Here is an 18162-nt window from a genome sequence, read left to right on the forward strand (position 1 = left end):
ATTCCTTCCAGCATTAGTGCCAGTGGACGCCATAATAACCCCTCCCCCCCCCCCCAACACAGGTATCAGAGGGCACATTAATAACCCCAAGCACTCATGTCAGTGGACACATTAACAACCCCCACCACTGAGGTTGGTGGACACATTTAAAGCCCCAACACAGGTGTCAGAGGATGCATTAACAACTCCCAGCATTGAGGTCAGTGGACGCATTAACAGCAGCTGGCACAGGTGTCAGTATTCATCCCCACCCCTACATTGGTGGTCAGTGGCATTAAAAAGGTAACCCTTCCCCTGACCCAAAATGCAGAAAGGGCAGGTGGTTAAAATTTCACTGCCATGAAGACCAATGCAAGGTGTGGGTGTGAGGGGGGGTTAACATTAAGACCCATGCATGTGGGGGTTTGACTTTTACTGACACCCCCCCCCCGCCCCCAATTCTTCCACCTGCATTGGTGGACATGGCAATGTTAACCCCTCCCTCAATTCCAGCCCGATCCAGTCCCATTCCTCTACTGCTATGGTGCTGGACAGGGAGAAGGGGCAATAAAATATAGTACAGTCAGCTCAGCACACACTTGCCCCTTCCTTCCCTGCTGCGTGGTCCACTTTTACAGACCCAAATTCTTAAGCTGTGCCAAAACCAAACATGCACCTCTTTGAATAACTTCATACCAGGCTCATAACATTTATTGTAACTTTTATGATATACAATATGAACATCTTTCCCCTGACTAGAATAGATTGGTAGCCCAGACATAATTCTGAGGTGAGAGTCAATAACGGTATTGTCCATGGCTGACTGATGTCCGAAAACCCTGGTGCCTTTAGCATTAAACAATTCTCCTCACAGGTAATCTGGAACCCACCAGACCCTGGGAGACAGGAACCCTGGACCCCCAGTCTCCATTTTTTTATAGCACAGGTGTGCTGGCTAGGACCAAATGCCCAGAACTAAGCTAGAAACAATTAACCCTTCCAAGTCTGGACAACAAGTCAACCAGCCATCAGAACCAGCATTTTAGCAATCTGAGCTGCAGTAGCTCTTCTACAAGTCAGACTACATGTGCCAGTCTTCATGCCCCACATGTATCAATGAGCCTTGGCCGAACATGACCCTATTACCATTTCACTGGTTTTCCTTCCTTGGACCACTTTTGGTAGGTCCTGATCACTGCAGACCGGGACCATCCCAACAAGAGCTGCAGTATTGGAGTTGCCCTGACCTAGGTGTCTAGCCTTTATTTTCAGTTTGGCCCTTGTCAAAGTCACTCAAAATTCCTTACTCCCCCTCCCCATTTTTTCTGCTTTTAACACATCAAGGTCAGGGACAACATGTTCTTTTGCTGCATAATATATCCCACCCACTTTTAGATGCAATTGGAACAAGATAATCAATGCTATTCAGGGGCTACCTATTAGTCATATTCATGCATGTTAGATAGAAAGCTAGTAAGATGAATAGAGTAATAGGTAGATCATGAAGATTACCTCCCACCCCTATGCCCTTGTTAGGAGTAATTTTCAGTTCTAGGTGACAGGAGGAGACGGTACCAGCATTCACCTGACCAACATGTATTGTAAATGGGTCCCTTAAATGCAGAAGGTTTTTTTTTTGCAGTTGCACAGTCTGTACAAGTGATAGGTCTTCCTATGGAGGATTTACTTGTGCCTACTTAATTAAAATATCCCTGGAAATGATTGTTTCGTTTTCCTATTGTGATCCCTGATTTTTTTTTGTAAAATGTTACAAGAATCTTTCCACCAATTTCCTATGATTCCTTGAGAATACTGCACATTTTACACTGTGGAACTCCCTATACCTCTAAGCAAATCTGGGTGGCCAATTGCCTTTCAGGGTCAAGAGTTTGAATATTTATATGGGTCGTTTTGCCTTCCCCTGGTCGAATTAGGGGTAAGGTGCTCTGACGATGCATTTTTTTTTTGAATGCCTGAACTGGACATGCATTTCCTTTTCCAAACCTTTGTCACTAAAGGCTCAGAAGTGTATTTATTTTTTTAACAGTGTTACTATTTTCTCTTTTCACTAAAGTGAAATCTATGTGGCAGGAATAATGTACATTTCATATTTAGGAAGCCTTCACTGACCCTTTAATGTGTAAATTCAACAATTGGTCACTTATGCTACCATCACCAATACTAACAGCAGGTAAATTTAGATTATTATAATGTATGAATGAATCTTTGCTTATTTCTGAAGCATTATATACATACAGTGGCTTGGTCCGAATAGCCATCCAAGAAGAAGGCTTGACTCAGAAACTCTGAAATGAATGACATGGTAACTTGAACGTCTGTAGAAACAAAAATACACAATGTTTATATAGCACAAGGTGACAGATTCTCCATAAAATAGGTTTAAAGCAAAACTTAAGGTAAATAGGATGCACATTTGAAATTCATATCTTAGAACTATTTTACATGTCAAAGAAGTTAGCACAAAAAAAAAAAAAAAAATTATCGCGCAGGTATACAGACTAAATAAAAAACGTGCAAGCTGCTGCCACCACCACAACAGGACCAATCATCCTAAACGTGAAACAAAAAAATTTTGCAGCGCTAAACAGAGATCATAAACAAGCATCCATAAAGTGTGAATAACTGGTGCGGTTCTAAATCATGCTGGTGAATTCCATGATGAACATCCAGGAACTGAGTATAATTGATGTGCGTTTTGATCACTCAAGTGCACCTCCACCAATATGGATAGGAAATACCTCCTTAGCAGAGGAAGTCTAGACTCCAAATTATGGGGTCTATGTAGGACATGGACCCCACACCCCAGATGACGTTAATAAAAAGTGACGGGTAGAGTCCGTGAAGTACCACGCACGCCAACCCTGTTTACTGGTCCATCTACTTCTAGGAGGTCTTTGATCTAATAACGCTCATTTTATACCAGATTTCTGTATATGTTAGCACTGATATCCTTAAACTGTCCAGTAGTTTTACACTGTGGCTGTTTTATTTTTTCTTCATGGGTCCTACTATGGAGTAAACTTTACCCATCAGCCATGACAGTACCACTACCCGCAATATAATAGAGGAAGCTGTTTGGATCTTCTATACTTCTAGATCATGCCTGTCTAGACTCTTATAAAATGCCTCCTTACCAGAGGTCTAGACAAATTATATCAATATCGGTGGAGGTGCACTTTGGTAATCAAAATGCACATCAATTATACTCCGTTCCTGGATGCTCATCAAGGAATTCACCTGCATCATTTAGAATAGCACCAGTTCACACTTTATGGACACTTGTTTATTATCCAGGTTTAGCACAGCAATATTTTTTTTTTATTGGTTTTACAACACAGGAAACACAGTGTAAATATAAAATTAAAAAAAGTAAACAGTAATCAGTGCTAAAAAGATGCACTGTTCCTGTACTGACATTGGCAGGAAGAGGTTAACATCAGGGGCATTTAAAGGGTTAAATGTGTCCCTAGGGGGTGCTTTCTAACTGTGGAAACACAGGATCCCTGTGTTCATAACTGTCTCCATGGCCAGCAATCTCAGCTCTAGAAGCATGGGGTGGGTGGATCTGACATCACACACTACAGCAGAGTTTCCAGATATCTGAAAGCTGAGTGAAGGGAGATGAACACCCCCTGTACACAAGATTAAATAACAGAGCTAAGGCCAAATCACACGTGTGCTGGCGGGGAGTAGGTCATATCCCAGGAGGCCGTTCTGTCAGGAGAGAGGAAAGTTGAGAGGAGCCACATTCATGTTAGTATAGAATATTAAAAAAAAAAAAAAAAAAAAGGAGAAGGGGTGGCCAACTGATTGCCTGCAGGCCACATGTGGTTCATGGAGCCCTCTGAAGTGGCCGTGACCTCCTGCTCTGAGATGGTGAGTCAGCAAGCCCAGATCGTGGGTTCCCGACCTACAATCCCAGAGCATCGGTGTTCTGAATGAAGCCGGAGCTAGAGGAAGCATGGTTGCGGAGGGAGCAGAGCCGCATAAGTCGATGCTTCTTGTATAGTGCCGGCTCCTGTCACAGGCAGAATGATACCAATTGCAAAAGAAAAAAAAAAAAATTTTCCAGAAGTCCCAATTGCACTCCGCTTGGGACAGCATCAGCCAGCAAAACCTGTAGCAAGGGAGAATTCTGAATGGAAGATTATTAATGGTCAGTTTATATTCTAACAATCACAGTGTATATATGGCATCTCTACTGCAGAAGTTAATGGGCTGCTTTTAAACTGATCTGCAGGTTCAGAAAGTGCACCACACCTGCAGGATAGAATAGAAGTCTATGGCAAAGTGCAGCTAACCCCCAGGAAAGCCACAGGTGCACTGTGCAAATCACAGCGCACCAATGTGAAAGCATCCTTTGGCCCCTTTCACACAGATGAGTCCATCTGTCTGTTTAGGTGGACCCAATCAGGCACTCCATTTACCTCTATGAAGCGCCAGATGTAAACAAGCCTACCTCCAATCCGGGGGGGGGGGGGGGGGAACACAAAAAAACACAGAAGGGGAATCGGGTATTCAGTCTGGGCAGATCGGATGACCCATAGAGTGGAGCGGCCTGTGTCCGTGTCTGCATATGCAGGAGTGGACACGGACCTGTCATCCACCCTCTCCGCTCGCTGTGGCCCATGACCGGTTACCAAGTCACTTAAAGTGGTCCTCGCTCTTTAAAAGGTTGGGCACCCCTGCTATCAGGGAATGTGGTTTTTAATTTTTCATGTCTGATGTTACTGCACCATGAAAATTTTTTTTTTTTTTTTTTTTTTTATTAAAAACATGGGCAGCTGAAATGGCTTCACTCTAAAAAGTCTAGCTGGCCTCAGGTTTTAAAATTTTTAGTAGAGAGATGCATGAAGAATCTTTAGGCAGTTCGTTTGGTTTCTAAATTCCTACTTTTAGAACCTTCATAAAGCAAAATTGAAGTATCAGATATACTCTCTCAGTTTCCCATATTTGGTTTAGGTCACTTTCACACTTGTACGACCTAAAAGTCTTGCGATTATGACTGGGCTTGAAGCAATGCCTAGGTCTGTGGACCCCAACACATCAAAGTAGTGCAGGGACTACTTTGAAGTCGTTCCAGCTTAAGTTGCAGATATGAACGGTACTCGTTGGGAGATCATGGAGTATGACTCGTCATGCGACTTTGCAGTCTCAAGTCACAGGACAGGTTGCACAAGTGTGAAAGGGGCCTTAGGATCACTTACACTGTAGCAGCACAGCCTTTACAATCTAGTGTGTAATATATATATATATAGCCACTCTTCTGTTGGATTTCATTTGTTTGCTTTCATTGTAGACAGGATACCATGTCTTATAAACATTACTATGTGTACTGTAACAAAATAAAACACGTATCACAGCATTGTTCCTCAGTCATGTTTTATGAATAAAAACAATGCAAAATGACCAACCCTGTGGTTTGAGAATATAAAATATTTGCATGACATTGATGTTGCTTTGTAGTCAAACTATTTTCTTTATAGTAATACAAACTGCAACTGAGTTTTTCCAGCAGTAAAGTGTAAAACCTATATTGTATACAATCCAGTTTAATAGGCCTCTAAACCAGACGACAAGTATTTGTTTAAGTCGACTTTGAGAAGAATTTAAACTCATTGTACTGTATGCTGGCAAGGTAGAAGAATTTGGATTTCAAAATATGCTTCCCTGGGTGCCATTACAACTTCAGAGATATGCTGCATCCTTTTTCTGAGAGAGGACTATTCATTACAGCTAAATGCTAGTCCTGAAGTTAGCTGTAACAAACTTTATTATAGTTCTGCTAGAGAAGTGACTAATTTCCTGTTCTTTTAGAGCATATTTTCAGATGATTAAAAAGATATGCACAGCATTAAATCATCACTAGCTTAACCCCTTCCTGCCTAAGGGTAAAACAAATCTTCACGCCTAAGCCCAATTTTGCAATTTAGACACGTTTTAATTAAACCTGTACAAAACCACCACAACTACTTGTGCATCCAGGTGGATTATAAGTTTTTTTTACCCCAGGACAATTTGGGCTCTCATTTGGTGGTAAATGTTAATAGACATCTCCTGATATGCATGCATGCATGTATGTATGCATGGTATACACACTAAGGAAAACGGACCCAAAAAAAAATAATTTTTAACTGTATATTTCTTGATAATACCATAACCTAACAACCCTCCTGCTCCTGACGATCAAAGCGATTCCACATTTGTTGTTTGTACCTATAGTACAGCCCTGAAAGAATTGTGCTCACTTTGCTTTTTTCCTTTATCCTGCCTAAAAAAAAAAAAAAAAAAAAAAAAAAAAAAAAAAAAAAACACACCGACACAGTTACTAATAAAAAAAAAAAAAAATAAAAATAAAAAAATACTGACCGCAACTTTGACCCAAACACTAACCTAGGTTCTTTTTTTAAAAAAAGGTTTACTTTTTTTTCTACATACACCTTTCTCCCCCCGGTCTCTGCAAGGACAAAAGGAAAATACATTGATTTACTAAAGGCAAATCCCCTGCACTAAACTGGTGTAGATCTGAGGGGGACATGCAAGGAAAACAGCATTTTGCTTGCACATGATTGGATGATCAGCAGAGCTTCCCCTCAGATTTACAGCGGCTGCACTTTTGTAGTGCACAGTGGATTTGCCTTTATTAAAGCAACCCCATTGAATCGGTCTCGTCCCATTCACAGAGATAGAAAACACAGGGCAGGCTTCAGTGACAGATCACTGTGATAACTGGAGCCCAGAACAATGACCAGGTGACCCGGAATCAGACGTTCCGGGTCCTGATTGTTAGAAATGGGACATGGGGCTCTTGGTGAGACCATGGTCTCTGTCCTGGCAGCACGCTGTATGGCACGCTCCCAGCACAAAAGGGAAATATATACCCAAATATGCAGCCCCACAGAAAAAAAAAAAAAGCCCAGTCCAGTGGGGTCACATTTGTATATGGTCAGAGTGAAGGGGTTAAACAGATTAAAATTTTTTCATTTTGAGTGTTTGTATGCTAACATGAAAGTGTAGCAGTATGTATTGTATTCTCAGACAGACAGCACTCCCCTGCTGCTGTGCTCTTGACAACTCATGTTTTTTTTTTTAAACAGACATCTGTCCACAGAATCTCTTTCTTCCATTCAAACCTCAACATCATGGGCAAGACCAAAGAGCTGTCAAAAGGATGTCAGGGATAAGATTGTAGACCTGCACAAGGCTGGAATGGGCTACAAGACCATCAGCAAGAAGCTTGGTGAGAAGGAGATAACAGTTGGAGCGCTTGTTAACATATAGAAGAAATACAAAATAACCATCAATCGCCCTTGGTCTGAATCTCAGTGAAAGGTTTTACCTCATAGGGTAAGGATGATCAACCCAGAACTACACGGGAGAAGCTTGTGAATGATCTCAAAAGCAGTTGGGACCACAGTCAAACAAACCATTGGTAACAATATGCCACCATGGATTGAAATCCTGCAGTGCCCACAAGGTCCCCCTCCTCAAGAAGGCACATGTACAGGCCCATCTGAAGTTTGCCAATGAACATCTAAATGGTTCAGCGAAGGATTTGGAGTGCTATGGTCAGATGAGAACAAAATTGAGCTCTGTCTCATTAACTCTACTCGGTGTTTAGAGAAAGAACAATGCTGGACTAAGACTCCAAGAACACCATCCTTACAGTCAAGCATGGAAGTGTAAACATTATGCTTGTGGGCTGTTTCTCTGCTAAAGATACTGGCCGACCTTGCCACATTAAGGAGGAGGGGGGGGCAAGGTCAATGGACGGGGCCATGTATTGTAAAATCCTGGATGAGAACCTTCTTCCCCCAGCCAAAACACTGAAGATAGGTTGTGGATGGGTCTTCCAATGCATGACAATGACCCAAATCATACTGCCAAGGCCACAAAAGGAGTGGCTCCAGAAGCACATTAAGGTCATAGAATGGCCTAGCCAGTCTCCAGACATTAATCTTATAGAAAATTAATAGGAGGGAGCTGAAACTTGTTGCCAAATAACTCTGGATTTAGAGATCTGTAAAGGAGTGGACCAAAATCCCTCCAGAGATAACTACAACCTCCTACCTCAGTGCTTGCCAACAAGGATTAATCCATCAAGTACCAAGTCATGTTTTGCTTGGGGGATCAAATACTTTTTACCCACTGAACTGAAACTCCATTGAGAACGGTAGTGTGCAGGTACCGGAAAGCTCCCGATGCATACTAGGCATGGGCAGCTTTCCGATTAGGTGACTGCCAATCACAGTTGTCATATGACCCGAATACCCGTCTCCCAATGTTTAGAGCCCTAAAAAAGTGCTGGAAGGGATTAAATGACCAGTAGGTAAGAGGGGATAAGAATTGTTCAACTTTTAAAAGGAAAGGTTAAAAACATTGCATGTACTTTCAGCCGCTGGTGTCTTGATATAATGTTCATTCTGACATGAAATCTCCTATAGTTTCTAATTTGCATAAACAAGCATTAACATGCTAAAAATGAAAGCTCTGTAACCACTATAAAACCACAGAGCTACCAACAAGCCTGGACATAGTCACAAATCAATAGGATTTAGGTCTGTAATTTTAGGAGAAAGCAAATGAGCCTTTTTACATGTACAGTATATCATTGCCTTTTTTTTTTTTTTTTTAAACACTGTTGCTTTACAATTTTGTCATCACTTTTATTGCTGTCACAAGGAAGGTAAACATCCTTGTGAAAGCAGTAGGCAAGCGAAAGGTACTTTTTATGGAGAGATCTAGGGTCTCCAAGAATGCAAATCCCTCTTCTGCCCTTAAAAAAAGCATTAAAAACACCAAGATCAGTGTTTTCGAATGCTTCATATTTTAAATATGGCCTGTTCATATTCCAGTAAACTGGAAGTGATGGCAGGTCATTGCTTCCGGGTTACCTTAGCCAAGAGCCGATAAGGGTGGGACGGGAGAGCCTGGGAAAGCTGCAGAAAGGCAGCGGGAGTGGGAGCCAAGTAGACATCCCCTCTCCCCGCTTGTGAAAGCAATCCAGCAGCTAGACAGACACTAGGATTACATTTATAAGAGAGCAGACCTCCGGTTTAAAAAAAAAAAAAAAAATTAATAATAATAAAGTTAGCATTTAATACTGTTTTTTTTTTCAGTCTAACACGTGAAGCAAAATAAAAGAAAAAAAAAAAAAGAAAAGTCACCAGTAAGCTACTGGTTAAAATTCTTCCCAAGAGGGGGGGGGGGGCGGAGCCGGCGCAGATGGACGAGTGATCACGCCGCTCTGCTACAACGGGCCGTTTTAAGCTTTCCCAAGCGACTATCCAGCGATATCACCCGATCGGGTCAACTCCTAACAGTGCCAGGATTCGAAATGGCTACAGTGGGGGAAGAGAAAACAGCGGGACAAACCTAAGAAACTGACGGAGTTCTTCTGCCCTGCATCGAGCCGAGCCAGCCAAGATGGCGCCCGTGCGAGGTCCCACTCTCCCGCCTCACGCTGTGGAGGATCGAGCCATACCATCCTCTCCTGGACCCCGGTGAGTCTCCTGACGATCACACCACACAGCGAACCTCCCCATTCTCTAGCCCCATTAAACAAAAGAGAAGGCTGACAGGGGAAGGCGAGGGCAAGGAGCTAGATGGCCAGGACATGGAGGAGGGGGAATCCATGGAGCAGACAGTCTCATATGGCCAGAAGCTGGATGAATACCCCACAACTGGTCAAGCTATTACTGATACAGCAATGAAGGACATGATGAGAACACTAAGGGGGGCCTTACAGCAGGATACGGCAAATTTCATGAGAACCACCAGAAAATAAATAGCCTCACTGGGAGACAGGGTGGACTACACTGAGAAAAAACTGAGTGAATTCACAAGAGCGCATAATGAGCTAGTGGACGCTCACTTTGAATTAGAAGAAGAGCTCAAGCACCTTAAGTTGAAAGTGGCAGACTTGGAGGACAGGACACGGAGGAATAACATTAAATTCCGAGGGATCCCGGAATCAGTGAAGCCAGTGGAGCTCTTCTTTCCTTCAACAGCTTATGCATGCTGCCCTGCCCACGCTCACTCCTGCAGACCTCCTTATTGACAGGGCTCACAGGCTGCCGAAGCCGTCTCATATCCCTGATACAGTCCCCAGGGACGTTATTGCCCGTATACATTTCTTCCATGTGAAAGATCAACTAATGCGCTTCTCGAGACAAAACCCTGCGCTCCCAGATCCATATGCTGGAATCTCACCGTTTACAGATCTCTCTCAAGCCACCCTCTCAGCTAGACACAACTTGGTGCCTATTACCAAGATCCTCAGGAACCACAAAATCCTGTATAAGTGGGGTTTCCCTGCAAAAATTACTGTCACTGTAAATAACACGTCCCACACCATCTCCTCTCTGGCCAGAGGACTGGAGCTACTACGGCAATGGGGTTATCTCCCTCATGAAGACGTCAGAAGCACTGCCTCACTTCAAGATCAACCACAACGTACTACCAAATCCCATGATGCAGCCTCATGAGTTAGATTTATACTCTACTGGCATGTTTATCAGGTCACCCATATGACCCGTTCGGAGCCCAGCGCACTCGTTGTGCGGTTCACCTGACTTTGTTTCCCCCTATGCTTTTGTGCGGGATTGCCCGCATCCTTCTTGCAACTTTTTGTTTTACCTACCTGCCTGTCTCGTTTTTTCTGATTTTCTATACACTTTCCCAAGTACTCAGGATCACACGGAACTTCCTCAAGTATTCCAGATGTTTCTGGTTCAGGATAATTTGTGCAGTCCCTCATTGTTTGGTTTCCTTCCCTTTCCCCTTTTCCTTCTTTGCCACCAGGAGCCACGCCAGCACTGTCTCACACTGCGATGGTCATTAGAGTGATGTCCCTTAATGCCAGGGGTCTAAAGAGCCCTTACAAGCGGAGAAGCCTATGGAAAACAGCACTGCAGCACCAAAGTGACATTATCTGCATCCAGGAAACTCATTTTGCAGGTAACAAAGCACCTAAATGCTCGCACCCTAAATTCCCACACATTTTCTCGGCCAATGACTCTTCCAAGAGGAACGGGGTTTTGGTGGCTTTTAGAGATACGCTAACCTTCAAATTGCTGCACAGAGCGGAAGACTCTCATGGCAGGGCCCTTCTGCTAATAGTGGAACTTAATGACGTTTTATATACCATTGTAAACATATATGCCCCCAACAAGCATCCTATGAAATTCTTGCGGAAAACATTCCTTTGGGCAAAAAAACAGGCCAAGGGGCGCTTGTTACTTGTCGGTGATTTCAATGTTGTTCTGAATGCGGACTTGGATTGCTCATCAGTGGGGCGAAGACGTAGGCCAAACTTAGGCTCCCTTTGTATAGAGGAGGCATTGTTTGATCCGTGGCGGTGTCTTCGAACCACTGAAAGAGATTACTCTTTTTTCTTCTGTCCATGGCAGCTATTCTAGAATTGATTTTTTTTTTTGACAGACAAATATCTCCTACAAAGAATTGTCAAGGCAGACATCCGTCTATCACATGGTCGGACCATGCTCCGGTCACTATAGATATAATGGATGGCTCCAGCAGACACCACGCTCCTATCTGGCGGAATGACACTTTTGTGTTAGCCCACCCGGAGTATAGTTTAGAACTCAAGGCTAAGATTGATGAATATTTTCGCATGAATGCTGATGGTACGCCCATAAAGCGGTAGCCAGAGGTCTCCTGATTCAGCAGACGGCTAGGGATCGGAAGAAGAGAGCAGCACACATAACTGATTTACAGTTTAAAATTGCAGGTTTAGAACAACTCCACAAAATCGGGTAGAGTTAGCTCTCCTAATATTGTGAAGGAACTTAATAGCCTAAGAACCGACCTTCGGACTACCCTGCTTCGTGACCATGATGTATTTTTTAAAAGATTAAAACTGACATGGTACTCTCAAAGCAATAAAGCGAGTAAACTTCTGGCTTCCCAACTTAAGAAAAAACGGGTTAAATCTCATATTCCCATGATTAAACACCATAGTTCGGGTAAATTGTTCACAAACCCTAAGGATGTGGCTAACGTCTTTAGGGACTACTACAGTTCGTTGTACAATCTTAAGGACGACCCCAACACTCATGACCCCAGGGACCATGACATTGACAACTTTTTATCCTCACTTTCCTTACCAAAATTAGATGACGCCTCCCTGGAAATATTGAACAAACCCTTCTCCCAAGAAGAAATTCAAAATGTAATTGATTCCCTTCCACTACACAAATCCCCGGGAACGGACGGATTTTCCGCAGAATACTACAAATTGATGGCCCCCACAATTATCCCCCTTTTTAACTCGGCCTCTACATCTGGCAAATTCCCTCCGGAAATGCTCCAAGCAAAGGTAGTTACCATCCCCAAACCGGGGAAGGCGACGGACTCCCCCCTCAACTTCAGGCCCATATCATTGTTGAATGTGGACCTGAAGATCTATGCGAAGGGGATAGCTAACAGACTATTACTCTGCACGCCGTATCTACTGGGTCTGGATCAAGTAGGTTTTGTGAAGGGCAGGCAAGCTGCAGATGGTACTCGTCGCATGATTGATCTTTTAAAGTTTGTTGAAGAACACCCTACTCCAACGGTCTTTTTGGCGCTGGACGCCGAAAAGGCCTTTGACAGGGTCCATTGGGGCTATTTGTCCAAAACTCTCATTAAGTTTGGGTTTCATGGGTTTATTCATTCGGCTATTATGGCCCTTTATACTACACCTTCAGCGAGAGTCCTCACAGATGGGATCCTATCAGATGCATTTACCCTGACAAATGGCACGAGGCAGGGTTGCCCCCTCTCTCCAATCGTTTTTTTCTCTGGCTATAGAACCATTGGCAGAAGCTATTAGGTCCAATTCCACCATCAAAGGCATAAAAGTTGGTCGAACTGAACACAGATTGGGACTTTTTGCCGACGATATTATTTTGACCCTGACTGACCCCGGTGTATCTTTACCTGCACTACAATCCATTGTTCAACTATTTGGTCAAATTTCATATTATAAGATTAATACTACCAAATGTTATGCTCTTCCGATCTCCATTCCGTCTGCTGACATATCCAATCTTAAAAGCTGTGTTTCCATGTAACTGGGAAGCTCCTTCGATAACATATTTGGGTGTCCAACCTACCTCTCCGGTCGCAAAATTATATGACTATAATTTCCTGCCATTATTGGATAGCATTGCGGACGAATTCTCCCAAATCAGGAAGGTCCACCTCTCCTGGCTGGGCAGAATTGCTGCATACAGAATGCAGGTCCTTCCGAAATTATTATATTTTTTCAGGACGCTTCCCATCCCCCAATTATTTTTCAATAAACTAGCATCACAACTACGGAAGTTTATTTGGGATGGGAGACCACCTAGGATAGCCTTGACCACTCTCTACGAACCCCACAATCTAGGGGGAGTTGGTCTCCCTAATGCACAAGCGTACTATAGAGCAGCAGTACTGGCACAAGCCCGCTATTGGTTTGTACACCAAGAAGATAACTTATGGAATCAGATTGAAAGACAAGTTTCCCCGGGTAAAAACCTATATGCTCTAACTGTTGCAGCTAGCCTCCTACATAAGCTTGGAATTTCCTCTTACCCTACCATTCAAGCTACTTTACAGGCGTGGACCCATCTACTTAGTCGAACCTTCTGTGACGAGGAATGTCTCCAACTGGATACCCCCCTAGCAGCGTATGATTTACTCATCCCAGGAGTTTCGACTCTGCATTGGAGAAGGAGGGATTTTCACTTCTCTGAGCACTTAATCCAGCCCCAATCGGCCCTCGATATGTTAACTAAGTTCCAGATCTCAGCATATAACAAAGCCCACGCCTCAAAAATTAACCCTATACCAAAAAGACTTTGGGAATTCCTTATTGCTAAATCCCGTTCCACTATTAAAAAGGTATCTCACTTGCCTATAGATATTTCAACTATCAACCTCCTTTACGCAAAACCTCTACCATTCTAAAATGGGAAATAGAATTGGGCCAATCCTTCCATGTTTCACAGTGGATGAAAGCATTCCAGTACAGCCGTTCATCTTCGGCATGTGTGGACCACTGGGACAACTCCCAGAAGCCATTTCATTGATACTACATGACTCCAGCTAGACTCCATGCTATCGATAAGAAATGCTCCCCCCTCTGCTGGCAGGAGTGCCAAATGCAAGGTAATATATTACATATATTCTGGAGCTGTCCGGTGGTTCAACCCATGTGGAAGGTAGTTTTAAACTGGGCTTCCCAACTATTGGGAATGCCTTGCCACCCAACACCTGAGTTAGCCTTGCTGGGGCTTGGTTTGGATTCCTTTCCCCCTGGTCCCAGGAAGGTATTGGCGCATATCTTATTTTCTACCAGAATAGCGATAGCAGCCAAATGGAGGACTACTAGCCCTCCGTGCCTGGCAGAGGTTAAGAATAGAGTAGCCCTCCAGTATGAAATGGAAAAAATGCTCGCCTTCAAACTTAGGAAGGCAGTCTTTTTCAAGAAACAGTGGAATTCTTGGATTGATCAACCCCCTGACTAGATGTGTAATCTCCCCTCATGATATGATACATTAGCATACTTTCATCAGCTGCATGATCATTGCACTGGTGGCACATCCCCCCCGGCCCCACCCCCCCCCCTTTTACCCCATACCCTGTTCATAGTTTGTTTGGTCATGCTTGGTATCTACAAGATATTGGCACTCCCATAGCAATTGTGGTAGGGAGTCATACACAGGTAGTGGCGCCCCTGTGTCTGAGAAACAAGAGAATGGAGACGGTGCTCCCACAGTGTGTACCCAACGGGGGTGGGAGCTCGTTTTCCACAAAAACTGCGCTAATCCCCATTTCAAGTTTGGTTTTGACTGAGAGCACGTTGTGTGCTCTTTGCATTGTATTTCTTTTTTTATGTGTGCAACCGGCACTTTTACAAAACGATTTTCGCTGATTGTCACTTGTTGGTATTGTACCTGCTCATCTAAGAATGTACCTATGTTTACCGTGTTTGCATGTATTGTTACTATTTTCCTATCTTTTCAATAAAAATTGATTTACAAAAAAAAAAAAAAATTCTTCCCAAGCACTTTCAGTTAATAACTCAGTGCTACCGGCTTTTGCTCTGTGCTGCCTCTCTGAACTTTTGGGTCTTCAAAAGGAAAGAGTTAACAATGGACAGTGCATCTTCTATCTAGATAATCTGTTAGTTTGCAGGAGGGAGAGGGAGCAGAAGAGTGCACTGCCTTTCTATGCTATGGGGCTGTGTTCTTATGCATGCACACAGTGTAGTTAGACATAACTCGAATCCATTCATGCAAGGGTGACTCCTTAGAATGCTACAAAAGAAAAAATGAACCACCATGAAATGGGAAACCTGGGGCAGGGATTATGTCGCCAACATAAATACTGCATACCTATACCTGCCAACTTTTTGAGATGGGAACGAGGGACAACTATAAGCAAAATTATGTAGGCATAGGACACACCCAGCCTTCGACCCCTCCCCCCCACCACCTTAAAAAAAGCAAGCACAAGAATGATTTAGTCTAACCCACAAGTGCTCCACCCCCCTCACTACTACTATTTCTTTATACTGGCTTTTGAATTTTACAAATGCATTTAGAAAATTGAATGAAAAGTTTAGCACTGGGAAACACTTTTTGAAAGAAATTGTGCATTTTTATATACAACTTTATAGATCAGAGCAAAAATGAGGGCCAAATGAGGAAAGGAAAAGGACAAAGACAAAATGAGGAGGGACATTGCTCTAAATCAGGGACAGCAAATGGCCACCCATACATAGTCTGTCAATAGCACATAAAAACACACACACACCTGTGTGCAGCACTCCCCCCCTCCCCCCATACTTACCTGAGCCCTTCTTTATCCAGCAATGTTGAAGGAGTTTCTCAGCTGCCCAGGGGTACCCTCATTGGTTGAGACAGCAGTGCGGCACGATTGGCTCCCGCTGCTGTTAAAGTCAGTCAGCCAATCATGAGAGAGAGGGGGCGGTGCCGAGTTGCGGCTCAGTGTCTGAATAGACACAGGGAACTGTGACTAGTCTTGGGTGCCCCCATAGCAAGCTGCTTGCTCTGGGGGAATTCAACAGGAGGGAGGGGCCAGAGGTAAGAGGATCTGGGCTGCTCTGTGCAAAACCAACTGCACAGCACAGGCAAGTATACAGGTTGTTTTTTTTTCTTTATGAACAAGACAAGACTTTACAATCCGTTTAAGCTCTGGGGCCCTTATCAGCTATCGCGCAGCCATTTCAGGTGCATCTAATAATATCCTGGGCTTTCTATAAAACACCAAAGCGGCTAGGAATTGACCTTTAAAGCTATGACTGAACACACGTCATCCGTTGTGGGTACCACCCAATGACCATTTAGGAAAAGCATCTCACCGAGATGCATTGGGTAATGCAACTGCAGAAAACTGCCAATGAGACATTTCACAACTTTTTTCCGGTTTAAATCCCTAGGTTCAGTGTTTAATGGGAAGTATAGTCCCTGTTAAGACAGTTGACTGGGGGTCAGAGGGAGTGACAGTTGAACTAAGGGACGGAAGTATAACAGTCAGGAGGAGAGACAGCCGTTCTCTCCCTCCTGGGACTCTGCTTCCCGCCAAAGACGGTGTGTCATGCATTCCTTCAGAACCTATACCCACTCCCAGAATCCTTTGTGGCAGAATCTGCCTTCTGGGGTAGATACAGGCCTGAGTGTGTCTCCGATTGGGTTTCCTCCACTGTCCAATGAGAATCCTCTCTTGGAGACAGTGAGGAGACTCCCCTCTCAGCAGACACACCTGGGAGACATGACAGCCCAGCTGAAATCATGGCCCTGCTGTTAGGCAGCCAAGGCCCACTTTACTTTAACCTAGCACCTACCTGTAGGGTGCTACACATGATTTAAATTTTTAAAAAGGCACACCCATGTTGGCATTGTCTTTTGTTAATACTTTATTGACCTTTAAGCTGGACACACACTATACAGATTATCTTTAGATTTTTCCCTTACAATTTACCAAAACCATCTGAGGTCAAACCTAAACACTTTCAATTTGTATGCAATCAGGCAGGCCCTGCACTACATAGTTGAAGGTAAATCTAAAGGAAATCAAAAAAACAACAAAAAGTTGTACAGTGTGTATCCAGCTTTAGTTCCATAAACCATCCTCTATAGGCAGTTTCTAGTAATAGGTTAGGGCAGTTAGGCATCAGTCTGTTCAGTACATTGCTATAGAAACAGCAGTTCAAAAGTTAGGAGTTTTAGACGAGTGTTTTCTGACCCCTCATTACAATCCTTTTGCGAAAAGCCTTTTCTGCATTTTTGCCCTGTTAAATAGTTGTTAACCCTATAATAACCTAAAGATTACAAAAAGATACAGATACAGACACAGACTGACTCCTAAAATACTTTCTAAAACAGTTTACCAAGTTTAGTAGATGGGTGTGTTAATCCTGCATGACTCACTCCCTAAACTTGTATTTCCAGTACGTTTCCATGGCAGGAAACCACAGAAAGGACGTTTTGCCAGTTTTATAAGCCATCTTCTTAATAGCTGTATACATTTAATATACTTTAACGCTTTGCATATCACATGTTTTAGTAAGTTTAGGAGACTGTACAACGCTTGGCCGATAGATATTATTGCCACGTCTATGCAACGTCTAACTTTTTTTTTTTTTTTTTTTTTTTTTTTAAGAAGTTAACTCTAAACTACAAAGTAGTACTGGAATGTTGAAAATAAAGATGCTGCAAAGTTAAAAAACAGACAAAAAGTAAAAATAAAAGTTTACATTGTTACTTACTGATCAAGGGGCTGGCTGCAGATGTCTGTGAAGAAGCACTAAGCAGAAGAATGCAGCCCTGGGCTTGTGATTTTATAAGGACGGTGGAGAAAAAAAAAAAAAAAAAAAAAAGCCACACCTAGCAACACAAGGATATTTTCTCCAGCTCTCTGACTGGTTGTTCAGTAGTAGACGACATCTACAACTCCCAGGGAAGTTCATGCCATGTCTGACTTTTTTCTCAAACTGCTAACATACAATTTTTTATGTTCATACTTTAATAGATTTGTTGTACTTTTTTTTTTAACTTATTTTAGTTATGCAACACTAAAGCCCAGGGAATAAAAAAAAAAAAAAAAAAAAAAAGGTAAAATTACAAGTTTTTATAGGGCTCATTA

At 43.0% G+C, this 18162-nt stretch overlaps 1 protein-coding gene across 1 annotated transcript in view; it reads right to left on the reverse strand.

The window, feature by feature from the left end:
* LOC309564272 (annexin A1-like) overlaps positions 1-17937 on the reverse strand; it is a 70960-nt gene extending 53023 nt beyond the window's left edge. Inside the window, exons 1-2 of the mRNA XM_082268895.1 lie at positions 17786-17937; positions 2236-2315 (exon numbers count right to left, since the gene is read on the reverse strand). Coding sequence (XP_082125021.1) covers positions 2236-2301 — 66 coding nt within the window. The 5' untranslated portion in view covers positions 2302-2315; positions 17786-17937. The remainder of the gene's footprint in view (positions 1-2235; positions 2316-17785) is intronic.
* Positions 17938-18162: the final 225 nt, after the last annotated feature.

The sequence above is a fragment of the Pelophylax lessonae genome (assembly GCF_965119305.1).
Source record: "Pelophylax lessonae genome assembly, chromosome: 1".
Classification (NCBI taxonomy): Eukaryota; Metazoa; Chordata; class Amphibia; order Anura; family Ranidae; genus Pelophylax; species Pelophylax lessonae.